General features: G+C 45.1%; 1 protein-coding gene across 1 annotated transcript in view; it reads left to right on the forward strand.

The window, feature by feature from the left end:
- Positions 1 to 10,619, forward strand: part of mybpc2a (myosin binding protein Ca) — a 33,925-nt gene extending 23,306 nt beyond the window's left edge. Inside the window, exons 14-29 of the mRNA XM_054759647.1 lie at positions 1,132 to 1,297; positions 1,669 to 1,775; positions 1,850 to 1,879; positions 3,335 to 3,474; positions 3,550 to 3,709; positions 3,809 to 3,913; positions 4,025 to 4,213; positions 4,530 to 4,664; positions 4,763 to 4,930; positions 5,002 to 5,090; positions 5,582 to 5,777; positions 7,385 to 7,524; positions 7,850 to 8,009; positions 8,695 to 8,831; positions 8,963 to 9,149; positions 10,299 to 10,619. Coding sequence (XP_054615622.1) covers positions 1,132 to 1,297; positions 1,669 to 1,775; positions 1,850 to 1,879; positions 3,335 to 3,474; positions 3,550 to 3,709; positions 3,809 to 3,913; positions 4,025 to 4,213; positions 4,530 to 4,664; positions 4,763 to 4,930; positions 5,002 to 5,090; positions 5,582 to 5,777; positions 7,385 to 7,524; positions 7,850 to 8,009; positions 8,695 to 8,831; positions 8,963 to 9,149; positions 10,299 to 10,333 — 2,144 coding nt within the window. The 3' untranslated portion in view covers positions 10,334 to 10,619. The remainder of the gene's footprint in view (positions 1 to 1,131; positions 1,298 to 1,668; positions 1,776 to 1,849; positions 1,880 to 3,334; positions 3,475 to 3,549; positions 3,710 to 3,808; positions 3,914 to 4,024; positions 4,214 to 4,529; positions 4,665 to 4,762; positions 4,931 to 5,001; positions 5,091 to 5,581; positions 5,778 to 7,384; positions 7,525 to 7,849; positions 8,010 to 8,694; positions 8,832 to 8,962; positions 9,150 to 10,298) is intronic.
- Positions 10,620 to 17,155: the final 6,536 nt, after the last annotated feature.

The raw sequence follows: 17,155 nt of genomic DNA on the forward strand, positions 1-17,155 counted from the left end.
CCTGTAAATGTAGCTTGTCCTTCCAACTCTGTACAGTAGATGGCATTGCAACTCTGCTTCTTAACACACCTCATACGCACCTGGTCTGCCAGAGAATAAGAATACGTAGCAGGAGGGATCAGTGTTGCGAACTTAGCCACTTTGTCACTATATTTAGCAAGTAACCCTTCTATGTTAGAGATGTCATTGGATGATATATGGGATTGGGTATGCGAGAACGAGACGAGATGAGATTTTAACACTACTTTTAGGAAAAGAACAATGACAAAAATATATATTGCAATCTACTAATTACATTTCTAATTACATTTCTACTACGTTACACTCTTCTGCATGTGTGTATTTGTGTGTATGCTAGCAACCCCACCTCCACCCAGCGAGACAGAGACTGTATGACTGACAAAAGGGCTCACTCAATTCATGCTGTTATTCTATGGAACAAATGTGCCAAGGTGCTGAAACCAATGCACAGAGTGAACTCTCTTCCTCCCTGTTTGTAGAGAGACGAGGAAAACAGACACACATGCACTTGGCAATATATTGAAGCCGGCAAAATTAACTAGCTCATTTTCATTTATTGTGTGATTAATTTATGATCGGCCCAGGCGTAGTGCCCAAGAGACATTTTCTGAATGAGAAATCTTGCCATTTTTTTCATCTCGCGAGATCTTGTGACACCCCTACTCTACATATCTTTTTTTCCACCCCCAAAAAAGCAACTAGCAATAAATCTAGGGAAGTGTATCTTGGCAACTCTGTCATGAAAGCACATATCGCTCTTCTCAACGAGTAGCAGGGGCTGCTGTGGGTTCCTCACCCATCTAAAAGCACTCACAGGTGCCTCTATCTTGTTTGTGACATAAAAAAACACAAACAAATGACAGAAGAACGTTCATTTGTAGTTCTGAAAATATTTGTTTTGCTTTTCATGTTTTTTTACTCACTTTTTGCAAATCGTCACGGCCAGTTATGCAAATTCAACGATTACATCATTAAGTCATCCCTCCAATAGATTGCAGTCCTGTGGGAAACACTGGTTTAGATGTTAGAAAGGCTGTTTAAAACATTTGCAGGATCATTGTGACAGCGCTATCTGCTAAGCTAATATGTGCATGTTGTATTTGTTTACAGAAAAGGAGCTGCAGGTTCTGCAGAGCATCGCTGACCTGACGGTGAAGGCGAGCGAGCAGGCCGTGTTCAAGTGCGAGGTGTCCGACGAGAAAGTGACGGGCAAATGGTTCAAGGACGGCGTGGAGGTCCAGGCCAGCGATCGCATCAAGATGACGCACATTGGAAGGTATCCCCTCGCCCCCATGAATGAAGTCATAAAATTGTTGAAATAAAATTGTCATCCGAAACAACTCTCACAAACCAAAGCTCCTCTTAGAGTTTGACCCATTTTTTTTGACTTGGCAGCAATCTGCACAAGTGCAACCTCTAAACACACACACATGCACACGTAGACATGCCCCCAGGGTCGTAGTCTTCTCTAATCCCTCTAACATCAGCGCCGCCGCCATCGCAGCAGACATGCCAAGGCGACAGCGGTCACACAAGGTGAAAGCCATTTGGGATGATTTTGTTGCTGGGGAAACTGTCTCTCTGTCGCCTAATTGCCGCTCACAGCCAGTGTGGTCTCTATGGTAACGAGCGCTAACATACCTCCAGGACACACAAGCTGACGATCAATGACGTGAAACCCTCCGACGTAGGAGATTATACGTTTGTGCCCGACGGCTACGCGCTCTCCCTGTCGGCTAAACTTAACTTCCTGGGTGAGAATGCAACAAACGTTCTTTTATTGTAAATGTGAGTTGATCAAACTGATTGAAGTGTTCTTTTCTTGCAGAAATCAAGATAGACTATGTTCCCAGACAAGGTGAGTCCCTTCAAAGTGTGAGAGGAGGCTGCGTTTTAGTCCAAAAATGGCTGACCGTACTTTAGAGGTTCAGTAAAACCTGCATGATGACAGCATCGTGCATCCCCCCTCAGGGTCAGAGACATTCTGTGTTCTACAGTGGCTTGAGTCACATGGCAAACATAAAAAACATTCATTCACATGTGCAATGCTCTACATGTAGTAATTATTACAGTCATTTATTTATGGCGGCAAAAATACATTGGGACCATCACACATAGATCGGGTAGTACTTGTTGCACATAAATATATTCTAATGGGACGGTCTATGATGTAGATCACAGGTGTCAAACTCACGGCCCGGGGCCCAGATCCTGCTCGCCACATTATTTTATGCAGCCTATGAAAGCCTGTAAAAATGTGCATTAATAACTCACTTTATCTTTCATTCATCATTTGACAGAAAAATTGCAATTTCATAGCTTCTAAACTTGAACATTATCTGATCATGCAACACGGTTTTCTAAGCATTTTTTTCCCCCAATTTAAAATAAATACTTGAATATCTGTTTGTTTATTTCAATGACATATGAAATCAAAGCAAGTTATCTATCAATTTGTTAGAAAATAAAATAAAAATAATTAAATGTACGGACAATTGTATATCATGTGGCAATTATACATTTATATCATTATACAATAATATATTGTTATATTAATTATACATATATATTCTCTTATAAACGGCCCTCTGAGAGCAGCCATAACTGTGATGCTGCCCTCAATGAAAATGAGTTTGACACCCCTGATGTAGATTGTTGTTACAACTCTGTACAGTAGGTGGCGGTGTGGCTCATAACTCCGTTTTTTAAGCTCATACGCACGGGGTAAGCCAGAGAATAGGAAGGTGTAGCAGGATGGATTGATGTTGCCACCGTAGCATCTTTGTCACTATGGTGGTGAGCCGCAGTCGGACAGGAGCTAATTCAGAGGTAAACTTTGGAACAGGAAGTCACTGACCCAAACACCCAGCTCACTCATGGTGTGAACAGCAATAACAACAGAAATTTAACGCATATGGAACACACGACGCAAACGCCTGTGCATGAGCATGAGCACAAAATTACATACATGCGTAAATACCGCAAGGCATGCTGGGTAACCCGCTGCACACTTTCCCAACACGCTACACCAGCGAGGAGTAATGAGATCCCTCTAGATACTCAAAGCGACTAGTGACAAATGTAGTGACCTTTTCTGGTCTCATTAGACACTTCTGGAGACCGCTGTGGGGCCTTTACCCATCTAAAATCATCTAAAATCTCATTCATTTGTATTTATAAGCATATCTGGGTTGCTTTTCATGTTTTTTCAATTGTTTTTAAAGTATCATGGCCAATTATGCAAATTAGATGAGCCACTGCTGCAAATACATTGCAGTCCTGTATGTTATATGATGACTTTGTTTCATGATAGACCCTCCTAAAATCCACCTGGACACCAGTGGCTCTGGGAGCCAGAACACCATCACCGTGGTGGCCGGGAACAAACTTCGCTTTGATGTGGAGATTTCCGGGGATCCGCCTCCTGTAGTGTGCTGGATGAAAGGAGACAAGGTGAGGAGGCGGGGCTCTCGTGCCAACATGTCACATGGTTTCAGTGTCCAGGTCACACCTTATTTGCAAGTGTAGACGGTGAGTGAGTCGGAGGGAAGAGTCCGCGTGGAGACGAGGAAGACGCTGAGTAGCTTCGTCATCCAGGGGGCGGAGAAAGAGGACGAAGGCCTTTACTCACTCACCGTGACCAACCCTGCAGGAGAGGACAAGGCCGAACTCTTCGTCAAGGTCGTAGGTTAGTGGCTTATTCACTTTCACTGATGTTTTATTTCCACTGTGTTTCATTGCCGATGACACAAATACGCCTTCTCTCGGCTGTTTCGTGGCACGCCAGATGTGCCCGACCCTCCTGAGAATGTCAAATGCACATCAGTTGGCGAGGACTGCGCCACCATCACATGGGACCCTCCTGCATTCGATGGCGGCGTGCCCATTAAAGGTAACCTCCCTCCCCACTCCCTCCCTCCCTCCTGCAACTTATTTTCACATCTGATGCCGTCCTCCCGGGACGCAAATGCTACCACGCCAACCGTCTTTGACCTTGTTCCAGGTTACCTGATGGAGAGGAAGAAGATCGGCTCGTCCAGGTGGACCAAGCTCAACTTTGACGTCTACGAGTCCACCACGTACGAGGCCAAGAAGATGATCGAGGGTGTCCTTTATGAGATGAGAGTGTTTGCGGTCAACGGCATCGGCATCTCTCAGCCCAGCGCCAACTCCAAGCCCTTCATGCCCATTGGTGCGCTGCCATTTGCCATTTGACCACCTTACGGTTGTTTGGTTGTGAATATCACAGTGTCAAGGTCAAGGTTTATTTGTAAAGCACATTTAAAACAAACACTTTATGCTGCCCCAAAGAAAATAAAGTGCTAAAAATTAAATCAAATAGCCAAAATAAGAAACGTGTAACAAGTTTGAAAATAAAATAAAATCAACAAGTGTAATAACACTTAAAACATTTGATAAAATAAATTTAAAAAATTAAAAAATAAAATAAAAAAATAAAAATATCTAAATTTGTGTCACTGCATAACAGCATTTTCTGTCTCTCACAGCCCCGACCAGCGAGCCCACCCGCCTCATGGTGGAGGACGTGACCGACTCCACCTGCGCCCTCAAGTGGCTTCCTCCTGAGAAAGTGGGACCTGGAGGCATCGACGGCTACATCATTGAGTACTGCCAAGAAGGAAGTAAATACTTCCATGACGTACTTAGCATTTAAATTTGTCATCCAAAACCATTATTCTGGAAAATGTGGTATGCCCAACAGTCTCTTGATCATCTTCAGGTGACCAGTGGGTGCAGGCCAACCAGGAGCCGGTGGAGAGGAACCAGTACAGGGTGAAAGGTCTCCCGGTGGGGGAGAAGATGCTGTTTAGGGTGGTGGCTGTCAACATCGCCGGGCGAAGCCCCCCGGCCACACTTTCGCAGGCCGTCACCATCAGAGAGATCATGGGTCAGATGCTGAAGACATAAATAAAGATTCAAACACGCTCGGCTGAAACACTTCTTGCTTTGTCTCTCCAGAACATCCAAAGATCCGTTTGCCCCGCCATCTTAGGGCCAAACTGGTTAGGGTTGTCGGTGAGAAGATCAACTTGGTCATCCCTTTCCAGGTCAGCTACATTTTACACCTCCATGAGAATTTAATATATTTGGAATGCCTTTAAATAGGCTTTATGTAATAAAACAAAGTAAATGAATCTGCTACGGATGTCAAAGCGTGCATAGAATAAGAAAAGCATCTGTGAGAATTACAAGCAGGTGTACTTTCCAGTAGCTAAAAAAACATTCACGTGAAATAGGTCAGTGGATGGCGACTGGCACATTTAGAAGTGCTGACTTGCCTATTTTAATATTTGATATCCTGTAGTTATTTTTTGTACAGGTGCCAAATGCACTCAAGAGCCTGGGGGTGGGGAGGAACGGGGGCGTTTGGCTTAAGGCAGCAAATGATGACATTGCTGGGAAAAAAAAAGTGGACGGCAAAGGCAGTCGTAAACTAAACAATAAAAAAATATATTTTTGCTTTAAGAAGCCAAAGAGGCCAAACATGGAGAAAGACATCCCGAATGACCTTTTGAACCTTTCATGTCGCCGCCCGCAGGGTAAACCTCGCCCGGTGGCCACCTGGTTCAAAGATGGCGTACCTCTGGAGGACAGAAGCGTGGGGACGCGGTCCAGCGACGTGGACTCCATCCTCTTCATCCGCTCGGCTGAAAGGAGCCACTCGGGGAAGTACACTCTGTCTGTGCAGATCGAGAACGTGGCGGACAGTACCGACATCCACATCCAGGTCGTAGGTCAGTCTAAGCAGGGTCAGGGTGGTGTGGACACGATTTTTAAGATAACACTGTATAACTCACGCTGCACCTTTGTTGGCCGACACCCGACGCTCTCCCCGTACCCCAGTAACGGGGTGGCGCTGCTGCCCTGGTTCTGACGTCCATCTTTATCAGCTGGTGGGAGGAGCGAGCGTGTGACTTTTCTTTTAACTTTATCAGTGTGATTTCTTTACAACGTAAGCACGTGGCCATAAAAATGGTGTATGTGAAAAAAAACGTCCCGGAGAACCGTAATCTCAATTCTAAGTAAGAAAAGCCGTATTTCCACATGTGATCATAATTCCCAATTTGCGACTTCATCAAAGCGGCAGTTTAATCCTGACTCCTGCGCTGACACGCCAGTCGCCAACTCATTTCTCATCTCCTCACCGCTCGTCGTCTCGAGTCAGAGCGCTCGCTGGATGATTTGGCAGGACTCTGATGGGATTATTTGCATGTAGACTGGGATTACCTTCATGCTACTCTCACACTTCCCGTGCTGAGAAGGTTGAGCTAATGAGCGAATACATCTGTGAGCCCTTCATTGTCCATCCCATTCATATCTCCTTCGTGTTTGAACAGGAATTGGGAAAAAAACAGTCTCAAGGCTTGTGTTTGCCCACTTTGGAGAATGATTGCATAACATGTAGGCATGGGCGGGAATGAGATTCTGATGGCATGATAACCTTGGGCAAAAATATCACGGTATGATGGTTTCATGGTATTATCATTACAGCTCATTTTGAAATATCTTAACTGAAAAAGAGAAAAAAGTTAAGTCATAACAGTCATTTTTAAACCATATACTATAACACGATGAAAGTGGAACACATGTATTTAATATAAATAACCAAAATAACTGAATTATTTCTAAATAAATAAAATGCAGTTGTCCATGCAGTCTACTGTGGCCAATCCTGCAACTCAAGTCACAACACAATAGATAATTTCTTAGTTAAAAAAAAAAGACAAAAAAAGCAAAACACAATCAAGTGACCCAAGAAGGTCACAACATAAATACATTTTTTTTTCTAACTCGGAATGGTACTTTATTATTTTACAGAGGCAGGTCACATGTTTCCACAAACTTGCGTTCCCCAGATATGATTGTTGTTAGCAACTGAGACGTTAAGTGGTTGTTGCTTGTTTTTCAGTATCTCTACTGAAATACGCTTTATAATACTTATCCTCAACTGCTGTCTCCTTCTCAATCACATCTCCACATTTGGCGACCCTCCATGTGAGTAATACTGTATGTCAACCGACAACAGAGCGGCCGTACCCTTGCAACGCCAGTGCTATCTATGCCCGACGTAAGGCAACACAGCACACGCCTGTGGTTTCAACACATGGAAGCCCAGTTCAGATGGCAAGAAATAGCACAGGACATGACAAAGTATGTCCACGTATTGGCCGCACTGGACCTCCACTTTCTCTCACATCATAGAAACGCTATGATGCACAATTTTAATGGTTTTGAAACAGTGACTTTTTCATACCATGGTATACCCATGTCTAATTATATGTATGCATTGCATTGCCTTTCTTTTTTCAACTTTGTTTTTTCTTTTTAAATCTCTCACCAGAAAAGCCTGGCCCCCCCATCAAGGTAAACGTCACAGACGTTTGGGGTTTTAACGCCTCGATAGAGTGGAAGCCGCCCAAGGACGACGGCAACTCTGAGATTATTGGCTACACCATACAGAAGTCTGACTTGAAGACAAAGGTAGCAGCTATGGGTTTTTTTTTTTGGTTGCGCCAAATCTATGCGTGGCTGTCCAAATTTATTTGTGGCGGGCCGCCACATATAAATCTGGACCATTTGACTTGGCGTGTTGCTTCCTGACTCTTCGTCAGTAGCATTGCCAATAAGCAGATGATGGCAGAGCGGCCATAATAAGCTTTAAAATTTGTCACACGACAACAAAGACTTGGAAGTATTGTCACGGTCAGAACTGGCGTGAAGGTGTAGAGAGGAAGAAGAAGATCCAACAGCTTTATATACAATGTGGAAGCTCTTTTTCTCTTTCTCTCTCCATGGGTGGCGTCAGGAGTGGTTCACGGTCTACGAGCACAATCGCAGGCCCGGCTGCACCGTGTCCGACCTGGTCATGGGGAACGAGTACTCTTTCCGAGTTTTCAGCGAGAACATCTGCGGCCTGAGCGACGAGCCTGGCTTCAGCAAGAACACAGCAGTCATTTGCAAAACAGGTAATCCAATTGCGTAACACGCGTGCACACACACGCACACACACACACACACACACACACACACAAAACCACAAAAAGGCTTGTGATCTTTGGTTAAGGAGGGTTAGGGCCAGGGTTACAGTTACAGATGGGGTGTGGTTCAGTGTTTTCCACAGGACTACAATCTATTTGTGGCAGTGGTGGGTTGCACATTTTTTTTCCAAACAAGATGGAGCCTTCTATAAGTGAGAAGAGCGATACGCACTTTCATGTCAGTCTCCAAAAGTCTCTTCACTAGATTTGTTGCTGGTTGCTTTCTGGTTGCTTTGAGTTTCTGGAGGGGTTTGATTACTTGCCAAATATAATTTTAAAAATTAGGATTAGAGTAGGGTTGGAGTTAGGGTTAGGGCTGGGTTAAGGGTCAAGTTAGGGTTGGGTTCAAGGTTAAGGTTAGTGATGTAGTTAGGGTTTGGATTGGCGTTAGGGTTATACAGTAGGTACAGCAGACATGGGCAAACTACAGCCCATGGGTCATATACAGCCCGTTCAACTTTTTATATACAGTATATACTTTTTTATATACATATTTTTGTCATATATATTTTTTACCCTTTAACACTGAAGCAAGTGTAAAGATGCGCATATAAAAACAAATTAATACAAGAAAAAGCTGGAAATGTACAGTAATGGCTGACTCGCCTTCCAGGTTTGGAATATAACCCTCCACCCTTCAAAGAGAAGGACCGCAACACATGCCCCAAGTTTACAGCACCCCTGGTGGACAGGAGTGTTGTTGCAGGTTACACAACAGCCATCAGCTGTGCCGTCCGTGGTTACCCTAAGGTACTATCAGCTTTACACAAGCACACGATGTGTCAGCGTCAGGTTAAGCTTGTGCAACAATGAGAAGACGTGGAGTGCATCCTGAGTGTATTTTCCAAGATCAGAGACTAAAACACTGACCCCCCCTGCAGCCGAAGATCATTTGGATGAAGAACAAAATGATCATTGGGCAAGACCCCAAATTCTTGATGCTCAACCACCAAGGCGTGCTGACGCTCAACATCCGTAAGCCGAGCCTCTACGATGGCGGCCGGTACTCCTGCAAGGCCGTCAACGACCTCGGGGAGGACGAGGTAGAGTGCAAGTTGGAAGTCCGAGGTATGCAACATCTCATATGACTACTGCCAATGCTTATATAGCGGTACCTCGATTTATGTCTGCCCCAGTTAGTGCATTTTTTGGTTAACATCCAAAATCAGTGCAAAAATTTTGCCTTGGTTTGCATTCAACCGCTTGTTTCGCGTCCGGTTTGTTTACACCACCATCTTGGATCATGCGGCCCAGACGAAATCTTGTGATACTTGCACGTGATCATTTGATGCAATGTGGGCCATGGGCGCCATTGTAGTGCAACAGCGTTTTTTATATCAGAGTTTTTTGCTGCCAGAGAGAGATGCACAACATAACAAAATACATGGACCGCACAAAAGACAAAGGCGATGGACCGTACTGAGACAAGGGTGCAAGACCTCGGAAATTTAATGGCTTAAAGAGAAGACTGTCGTCATTTCAGACATATGTAATGCATACACATCTACTCCGGTTACCGCGTAACGGTCTGTCAACCCAATGGCGATGGAGGGTGACTGCATGTCTCATTTTACATCCATAACACTCATTTCTGCTTCCAACAACAAAACATAAGCATTCAAACCTAGCGTAGCATGTGTGTGACATCCACAGTCAAACATGGCACACGTGCACACGTCATGGCACTGCACACCTTATAAGGCATCCTTGTCAGCACACTTCCAGGACGTCACTGCCACCAGCGGTTGTTTTTTTTTTTTCCATTTTCTATATTCAACGGCAAGGTACATGTTTATAAGTTCTAGAACCTTGAGCTTTACTTTGGTATATTTTTTTACATCATTGTGGTTGCAGCACAACAATGTGTTTATTTTGTCTTATTTTGTTAATTGATGGTTTTGTTTTTCCAACAAAATTTCATTCTTGGTTATTTATCTATGAATTGTGGCAATTTAACATTGATATGTCATGTTTGTGGCATTGTTATTTGAATGTAAAACTGTGCATGTTACAAAGCCTTTAACAGAACTCTCTGCACAGACGTTTTGTGGCAGTGCAGAAACAGTAAAAAAAAAAAAAAAAAGGGATTACCCTCCAAGCATAAGAACATTCTTTACTGTCCTACATGTGTCCAAAACAAGTTCAAGCTACTCACTCCCATCTCTGAAGAAGCTTCATGGTTCGCTCACGATGAGTTGTTGTGGTTTCCTCCCGCAGTTGCCCAGGAGAAAGGCGAAGAGGCAAAGAAGTGATGAGCGACACGGGCGAGGAGTAAGTCCAACAAGATGGAACCTAATGGATTTTGTGGTGAATAAATATGATTAAAATAGATCACCATAAAGCCAGTCCTGACCCCCTCCCATATGCTCGCCTTTCACCACCGCCATGATGGATGCTACATCGCTAATGTGCCATAAATTCTTTGTGTCTCTTACACACACACACACACACACACACACACACACACACACACACACACGAGTGTCTTATCTGTGAAGTGGATCTGTGTGTGAGCGCGCTTCTTAAGCAGCCATAAAGTCCTTCACATCTCCTGGTGTCGTCTGCTTTGTGTGTCTGCGTGTGTAAAAACATGTCTATAGCTCATGATTGTGATGCACATCCTGTCAGGTGCGTCAGGGGCCTCTGGTCTCTGCGATGGTTGAAAGGAGGGATCAGTACCCGGCCAGGCGTGGCCCACTTCACAGTGGCGCTGGGATTAATGTGCCTCTTACAAGCTGATATGGACCTGCTACACACACGTGCACACACACACTGCTTGACCCGGATCCTCGCTTCCTTTTGCGCAAACAGCAGCGCAGGCAGCAGATCGGGGGTCTCATTAGCATGGCACACGAGAGACTAATTAATGCACCCCACAACATCGGCCTAATTAGCTCTCCCACGTCATTACTGAGCAAAGAAATTAGCGCTAATTCACACAGCCGCAAAACAAACACAGCACCGACTCTGCTGGAAGGCGATCAAACCTCAGCCACCACATCGGTCCACCACACGGACCACCTGCCAAGCAGAAGACACCGTATTGTGACCTCTGACCCCCAGCCCTCTTCATAATCTATGTTTATACTGTATGTAGCTACCTATCCATATATATACACACAAACAAGTGTTTGCCCCCTTCCTGATTTCTTAATTTTTTGCATGTTTGTCACTCTTACTGTAAATGTTTCAAACATATTTAAATATTAGTCAATTACAACACAACTGCACACAAAATGCAGTTTTTGAATTAAACTTTTTATTAAGGGAGAAAAAAATCCAAACCTACATGGCCCTGTGTGAAAAAGTGATTGCCCCCTAAACAACTGGTTGGGCCCCCCTTAGCAGCAACAACTGTAATCAAGCGTTTGCCATAACTTGCAATGATTCTCTTACAACGCTGTGGATGAATTTTGGCCAGCTCGTCTTTGCAGAATTGTAGCAATCCAGCCACATTGGAGGGTTTTCCAGCTTGAACTGCCATGAACCCACAGCATCTCAGTAGAATTCAGGTCAGGACTTTGACTAGGCCACTCCAAAGTCTTCATTTTGTTTTTCTTCAGCCATTCAGAGGTGGACTTGCTGGTGTGTTTTGGATCATTTTCCTGCTGCAGAACACACATGCAAATAAATAAACCAGAAAGGGGGTAAACATCTGACACACTATGTGTGTGTGAAATATACTGTACACCCACTTATTATCAGGAAAGATATTCAAGATCATTTTTCCCCCTGTTTAGATCTGATCTGTTTTCGAAGTGTTCCTCTAATTTTTTTGAGCAGTGTATATATGTGTATATACATGTATATGTGTGTGTGTGTATATATACAGTATATATGTATGTATGTATATATATATATATATATATATGTGTGTGTATATAGACAGTATATGTATATATACTCTATATATACACACATTATATATATTTATATATACATGTATATAACATGTATATAACATGCAAAAAATAAGAAATCAGGAAGGGGCAAACACATTTTCCCACCACTGTGTATGTATGTACAGTATATATATATATATACTGTACATGTGTGTGTGTGGGTATATAAATGTGTATATATGTGTGTATATACACATATATGTATATATGTGTGTGTCTATATACATACATGTATATATGTATGTACACATGTATATATATATACACGTACTGTATATATGTGTGTATCTGTTTGTGTACTGTATATATATACTGTATGTATATATATATATATATATATACATGTATATATGTGGTTGTTATACATATATATATATATATATATATTATATACACACACCCCACACATAAATATGTATATATTTATACGTATGTATATATATATGTTTATGTGTGTATATATATATATACACACACACACACCCCACACACACACATATATATGTATATATTTATGCGTATATATACTGTATGTTTATATATGTGTACGTCAATATGTATTGTCTATGCGATTGATTGCAATCAACAGTGTTCGTGCTGACAATAACATGCTGGACGTTTCCTCTGGTCCTTGAAGATGAAGATGGGGAGCGGGATGAAACAGGGATGGTGGCAGAGGAGACTTGCAGTACAGCACAACACTTCAATTTTGACACCCGCTGCGTGTGTATGTGTGTGTGTGTGTGCTGATCTAATGTTATTGTGAGTTGAGCTGGGAGCCAGCGGGGCGTGTTCCTCTGATGATTGACACATGAAAGCGCAGAGGCCGCGCGGGGCTTGTGGAGAAGAACAGCGTGTCACCTCCACGCTCCACCTGAGCTTCACCCTCACACATCAGCCGAGCTGGTCGCTAGGCAACCACGCTCAGCATGGCCTGTGGCGTCGGGAACTTTCGGAACGCTAAATTTGCAACGTGTAGCGCCTTCTCACATAAGACATCTTTTAAGTCAAGTTGCACAAGCGCGCATGTTCGTGCTACGATAGGGCCACGCCAGATAATACTTGTATAATAAATGATATATAAGATAAAAGATTATAATAGAAGAGCAGCGACGCGCCAGGTGTTACATCACTTTTATGTTGAACCAGGCGGCTAAGCGCGGTCTTTAAACACCACACACGCTGCCTTTCATTCCTTCCTGCTTCCTTTGCCAGCCTCCTTACAAAGAAAGCCAAATGAGCATAATTGTTTTAATTAAAACACCTGAAGGCGTTTTGTTTCTTTCTCACCTCGCGGCCGCAAAAAAGCACAAAGCTGCAACAAACGTAGCGAGAAAACAAAGCCTGCGATAATAACGACGGCGTTAAAGCAGATGAAAGCGTGCGTGCACGACGCAAAGAGAAGGAAAAAACAATTAAGAGAGGAGAAGAAGAAGAAAAAGAAGGTGCGCTCGCTTGTGTGAGGCCTTTGAAGACCAGCGAGGACGGGTAAGCAAATTTGAATTTTACGCCGGCGACGAGCAGCCTGAGAGGAAACTCCCCAAAGTACACAGATTAGTGTGTGTGGGTGTGTGTGTGTGTGTGTGTGCTGAGGTAAGGAAGGTAAGCGGGTTGGCAAAATAAAACAAGCCTCCCAACTAGCAAATGGCTTGAAATTTCAATTTGTTCAGCTCAGGTCGCCATCTTGAACACTTAACACTCCTCGCCAGCAGGGGGCAGCAGTCATCTTGTTGCTCTGATATCAAGACAATGCTCCTGGTGATAGAAATAATTTACTGCGGCCATCATAAAAGATTTATTAAATGTTTGAAGTCATACTGTGACATAAACGCTAAGGTCATACAAGTGTAAAAAGGAGGGCTGTCAAATGATGACATCGTGTGTTTGACTCCGTTTTCAGCACAATGTGTGAAACATGCCCATTTTTGCTGTGTTTTATGAAGAGAAAGGACATTATGTGGCCATTTATGACTTTTTACACAGAAAAAAGTGATAAATGTACAACTTTTTTTCTTGTAAATTTATGAGAATAAAGTCGTAATTACGTGTAATACATGTAATACGTGTCATACATGTCATACGTGTCATACGTGTCATACGTGCCATACGTGTCATACATGTCATACGTGTCGTACGTGTCGTACGTGTCATACGTATCATACGTGTCATACGTGCTGTACGCGTCGTACGTGTTGTACGTGCCGTACGCGTCGTACGCATCATACGTGTCATACGTGCCGTACGCGTCGTACGTGTGATACGTGCCGTACGCGTCATACGTGTCATACGTGTCATACATGCCATATGTGTCATACATGTCATACGTGTCATACGTGTCATACGTGTTGTACGTGTCATACGTGTCATACGTGTCATACGTGCCGTACACGTCGTACGCGTCGTACGTGTCATACGTGTCATACATGCCATACGTGTCATACATGTCATACGTGTCATACGTGCCGTACGTGTCGTACGTGTCGTACGTGTCATTTGTGTCGTACGTGTCGTACGTGTCATACGTGTCGTACGTGTCATACGTGTCATACGTGTCATACGTGTCATACGTGCCGTACGCGTCGTACGCGTCGTACGTGTCATTCGTGTCATACGTGTCGTACGCATCGTACGCGTCAGAGTGAAATTAGGGCTTAGCTCTTCAGGAAGAAAACTTTCCTCTTGCTTCAGGCAAGCTTTTATTTATAACGTGGCAACAAAACAGAGCAGAGAGATTAGTGTGTCTAGACCTTCTCACTTCCGCCTTCCTTACCCCGCCCTCTCCACATGCCCAAGGCCAAAGGTCATATAAGTCCCCCCTTTTCATAGCTGTCTCAGGCAATGCCTGTAACATAAACGTCCGAGTTTTTTTCTCATAAATTAAGACTTTTTTTTCATACGTGCACGATGGAACGTTAAGTAAACTTAACATAAAGCGCCTCGACGCCTGGGCTTTTAGCCCAATGGCTAGTGTGGTCACGGGCTCGAGCTTGGGCGACCACTATTATGCTCACAAGTGAGGACGCGGATGGTGACGTTGGAGTCTTTACGTCACTTCTCCTCGTCCGTTCAGCCTGATTGATGGTAGCCGTGGCAACAACACAAACATGCTACACGCTAGGTGGTGTCAAGCAATGACGCAGGTTAGAGGCCAAACGCTAGGGGTAGTGGCGACGCGGTGAGAAAGCCTGACACTTGTTGACGATTTAGCTTGTTAGCTTCCTTGGTCGCAAGCGAACAATCGTAATTAAAGAGAGACGGGGGGGGTGGACCTAATCAATGTGTCAATTTTATTGCAACTGTTGATCTGAAATCGGAGAAGGCGGCCTTTGCGAAGGTTGGCTATGGAATTTTGTGGAGTGGGAGGAGCAAGCTTGCGGAGCGTCTGCTGCAGAAGCGTAAACCGGGCTCGACTCCCCAGTCGCTTCCGATTAGAAGAAGACGCCGCCATGCTGTCTTCTGTTGTCTTCTACCTCTTTGAGACGCCTTGTAGGACATGTGCGTCGTCGTAAACATCCAACATGTCGGATGCTCCGCTTTGTGCATGGCGTTAAAAATTCATGGCTATCATAGCTTGCTTCTGCTGACGTTGACTCCGCGCTGTTGTAGCGTTGTGCATTTTTCATGCGCTCGCCGCTTCCACGGCGAGAAGATCTAAGCGGCCTACAAAGACGCTAAAGTCTCATTACAGGAAGCCCCGGAGGAAGTTGTGATTTTAACCGCTTAAGCTACAAAAAGCAACAAGAGCACCCCCTCGTCTCCCCCGCCACAGACGAGAGGGGAGATGGGCCGGGTCGTGCCGTTTGAGGACCTGATAAAGGACGAGCTGAAGGTAAGTCCTGGAGGAGCGCGCTCGTAATCACATTTAGCTTTGGCAGAGGACGCACGTGTACGGCTAAAAGACATGCGTGTGCACAGCTGGGGGCGGGCGGTGTTAGGGGCAGGCAGGGGCAGTTACCCAGGTGTAAGTTGATGAGTGTCACGTGTCCACGCCATGAGGAGTGCAGCGAGTGTTGCTTCAGTCAAGCTGTTACCGTGGTTACGGCATGTTTCCATGGAAATGCCGCCTGCCAATCACGGGAATTTCAGGATCTTTGCTGCAGCAGGTTGGCAGGAAGGTGAGAGCGGTGGGGGGGTGGGGGGGGCACTGTGCAAGTGAAGAAAATGTAATGGAGAGCAAAAAAGGCACAGAGACGATTTGATGGTGACCATAGTAGCGCAGCAGGTAAATAAATATACGCCTGAGTAACGTGTGTGTGCGTGTTCCCGCTAACGCTCCTTCACAGGGGCGCTAGCAGGCCGCTGATGGCGGGTTTGTGTGTGTTTAGTTCCGCTCCGTCCTCTCCCGTCGCTGTCTTTTCGTCTCCATCTGGCCGTCTCTCTGAAGGATGGAGGTATTCCCGTGTTTCTACGTCGCCACGGCAACGCTGCAGCCAGCAAAGAGTGCGGGAGGCCGTGACGATGTGAACAATACTAACGCTCATCACACATCCCAAACCGCGCCCCACCCCCAAGCCACCCACTGTGGCGTTCAAAGTCGCTCTCATCATGGCCATGATTGGCTCATTTAGCAGGAAGCATTGGTCTCCATGGCAACCCCCATCCATGGACGAGCATCCATCAACACGTCCCGGTGAGTCGCTATGGGATGTCACTGCCGCCACGCCACGGTGTCAATAACAGCCTCCAAGCCCCGCCCCCGTATGTCCACTCTTCAGCTCTTGGACAAATCAGAGACGAGGGACGGTCACCTCGTGTCGTTTCTCTGGTGGTGTGGTGCTGCAGCAGTAACCATGGAGACGAGCGACGCTCCTCAGAGTGTGCTGCTGCGCTTAGCTCAGGGAGGCGAGCGCCGCCGGCTTATGTAACCCAGGCGACATGTCAATCACCTGCGATGATGTTCTACCTGCAGCTCGTTGCATCACCCTCGTTGTTTCCGCTCGGCAGCGGAAACGTGTGCGGGCTCATCTTGGCGCATTTCCGTCACTTGTCAGGACACCCGACGATTAGGCCGGCGAGTCGATCGGCGCCAGGAATGCAAAGGGGCTTGGGGGAGGGGGGGCTCACTCATGTTGGCGGGTGTTACGCTGATGCCTCCGTCGTTCAGACAGAACATATGTCGGCTCCCAGGGAAGAAAAGACATCTCTTCATGGATAGTCGGGCGTGAAATGGCG

This window comes from Dunckerocampus dactyliophorus, chromosome 18 (genome assembly GCF_027744805.1).
Source record: "Dunckerocampus dactyliophorus isolate RoL2022-P2 chromosome 18, RoL_Ddac_1.1, whole genome shotgun sequence".
Classification (NCBI taxonomy): Eukaryota; Metazoa; Chordata; class Actinopteri; order Syngnathiformes; family Syngnathidae; genus Dunckerocampus; species Dunckerocampus dactyliophorus.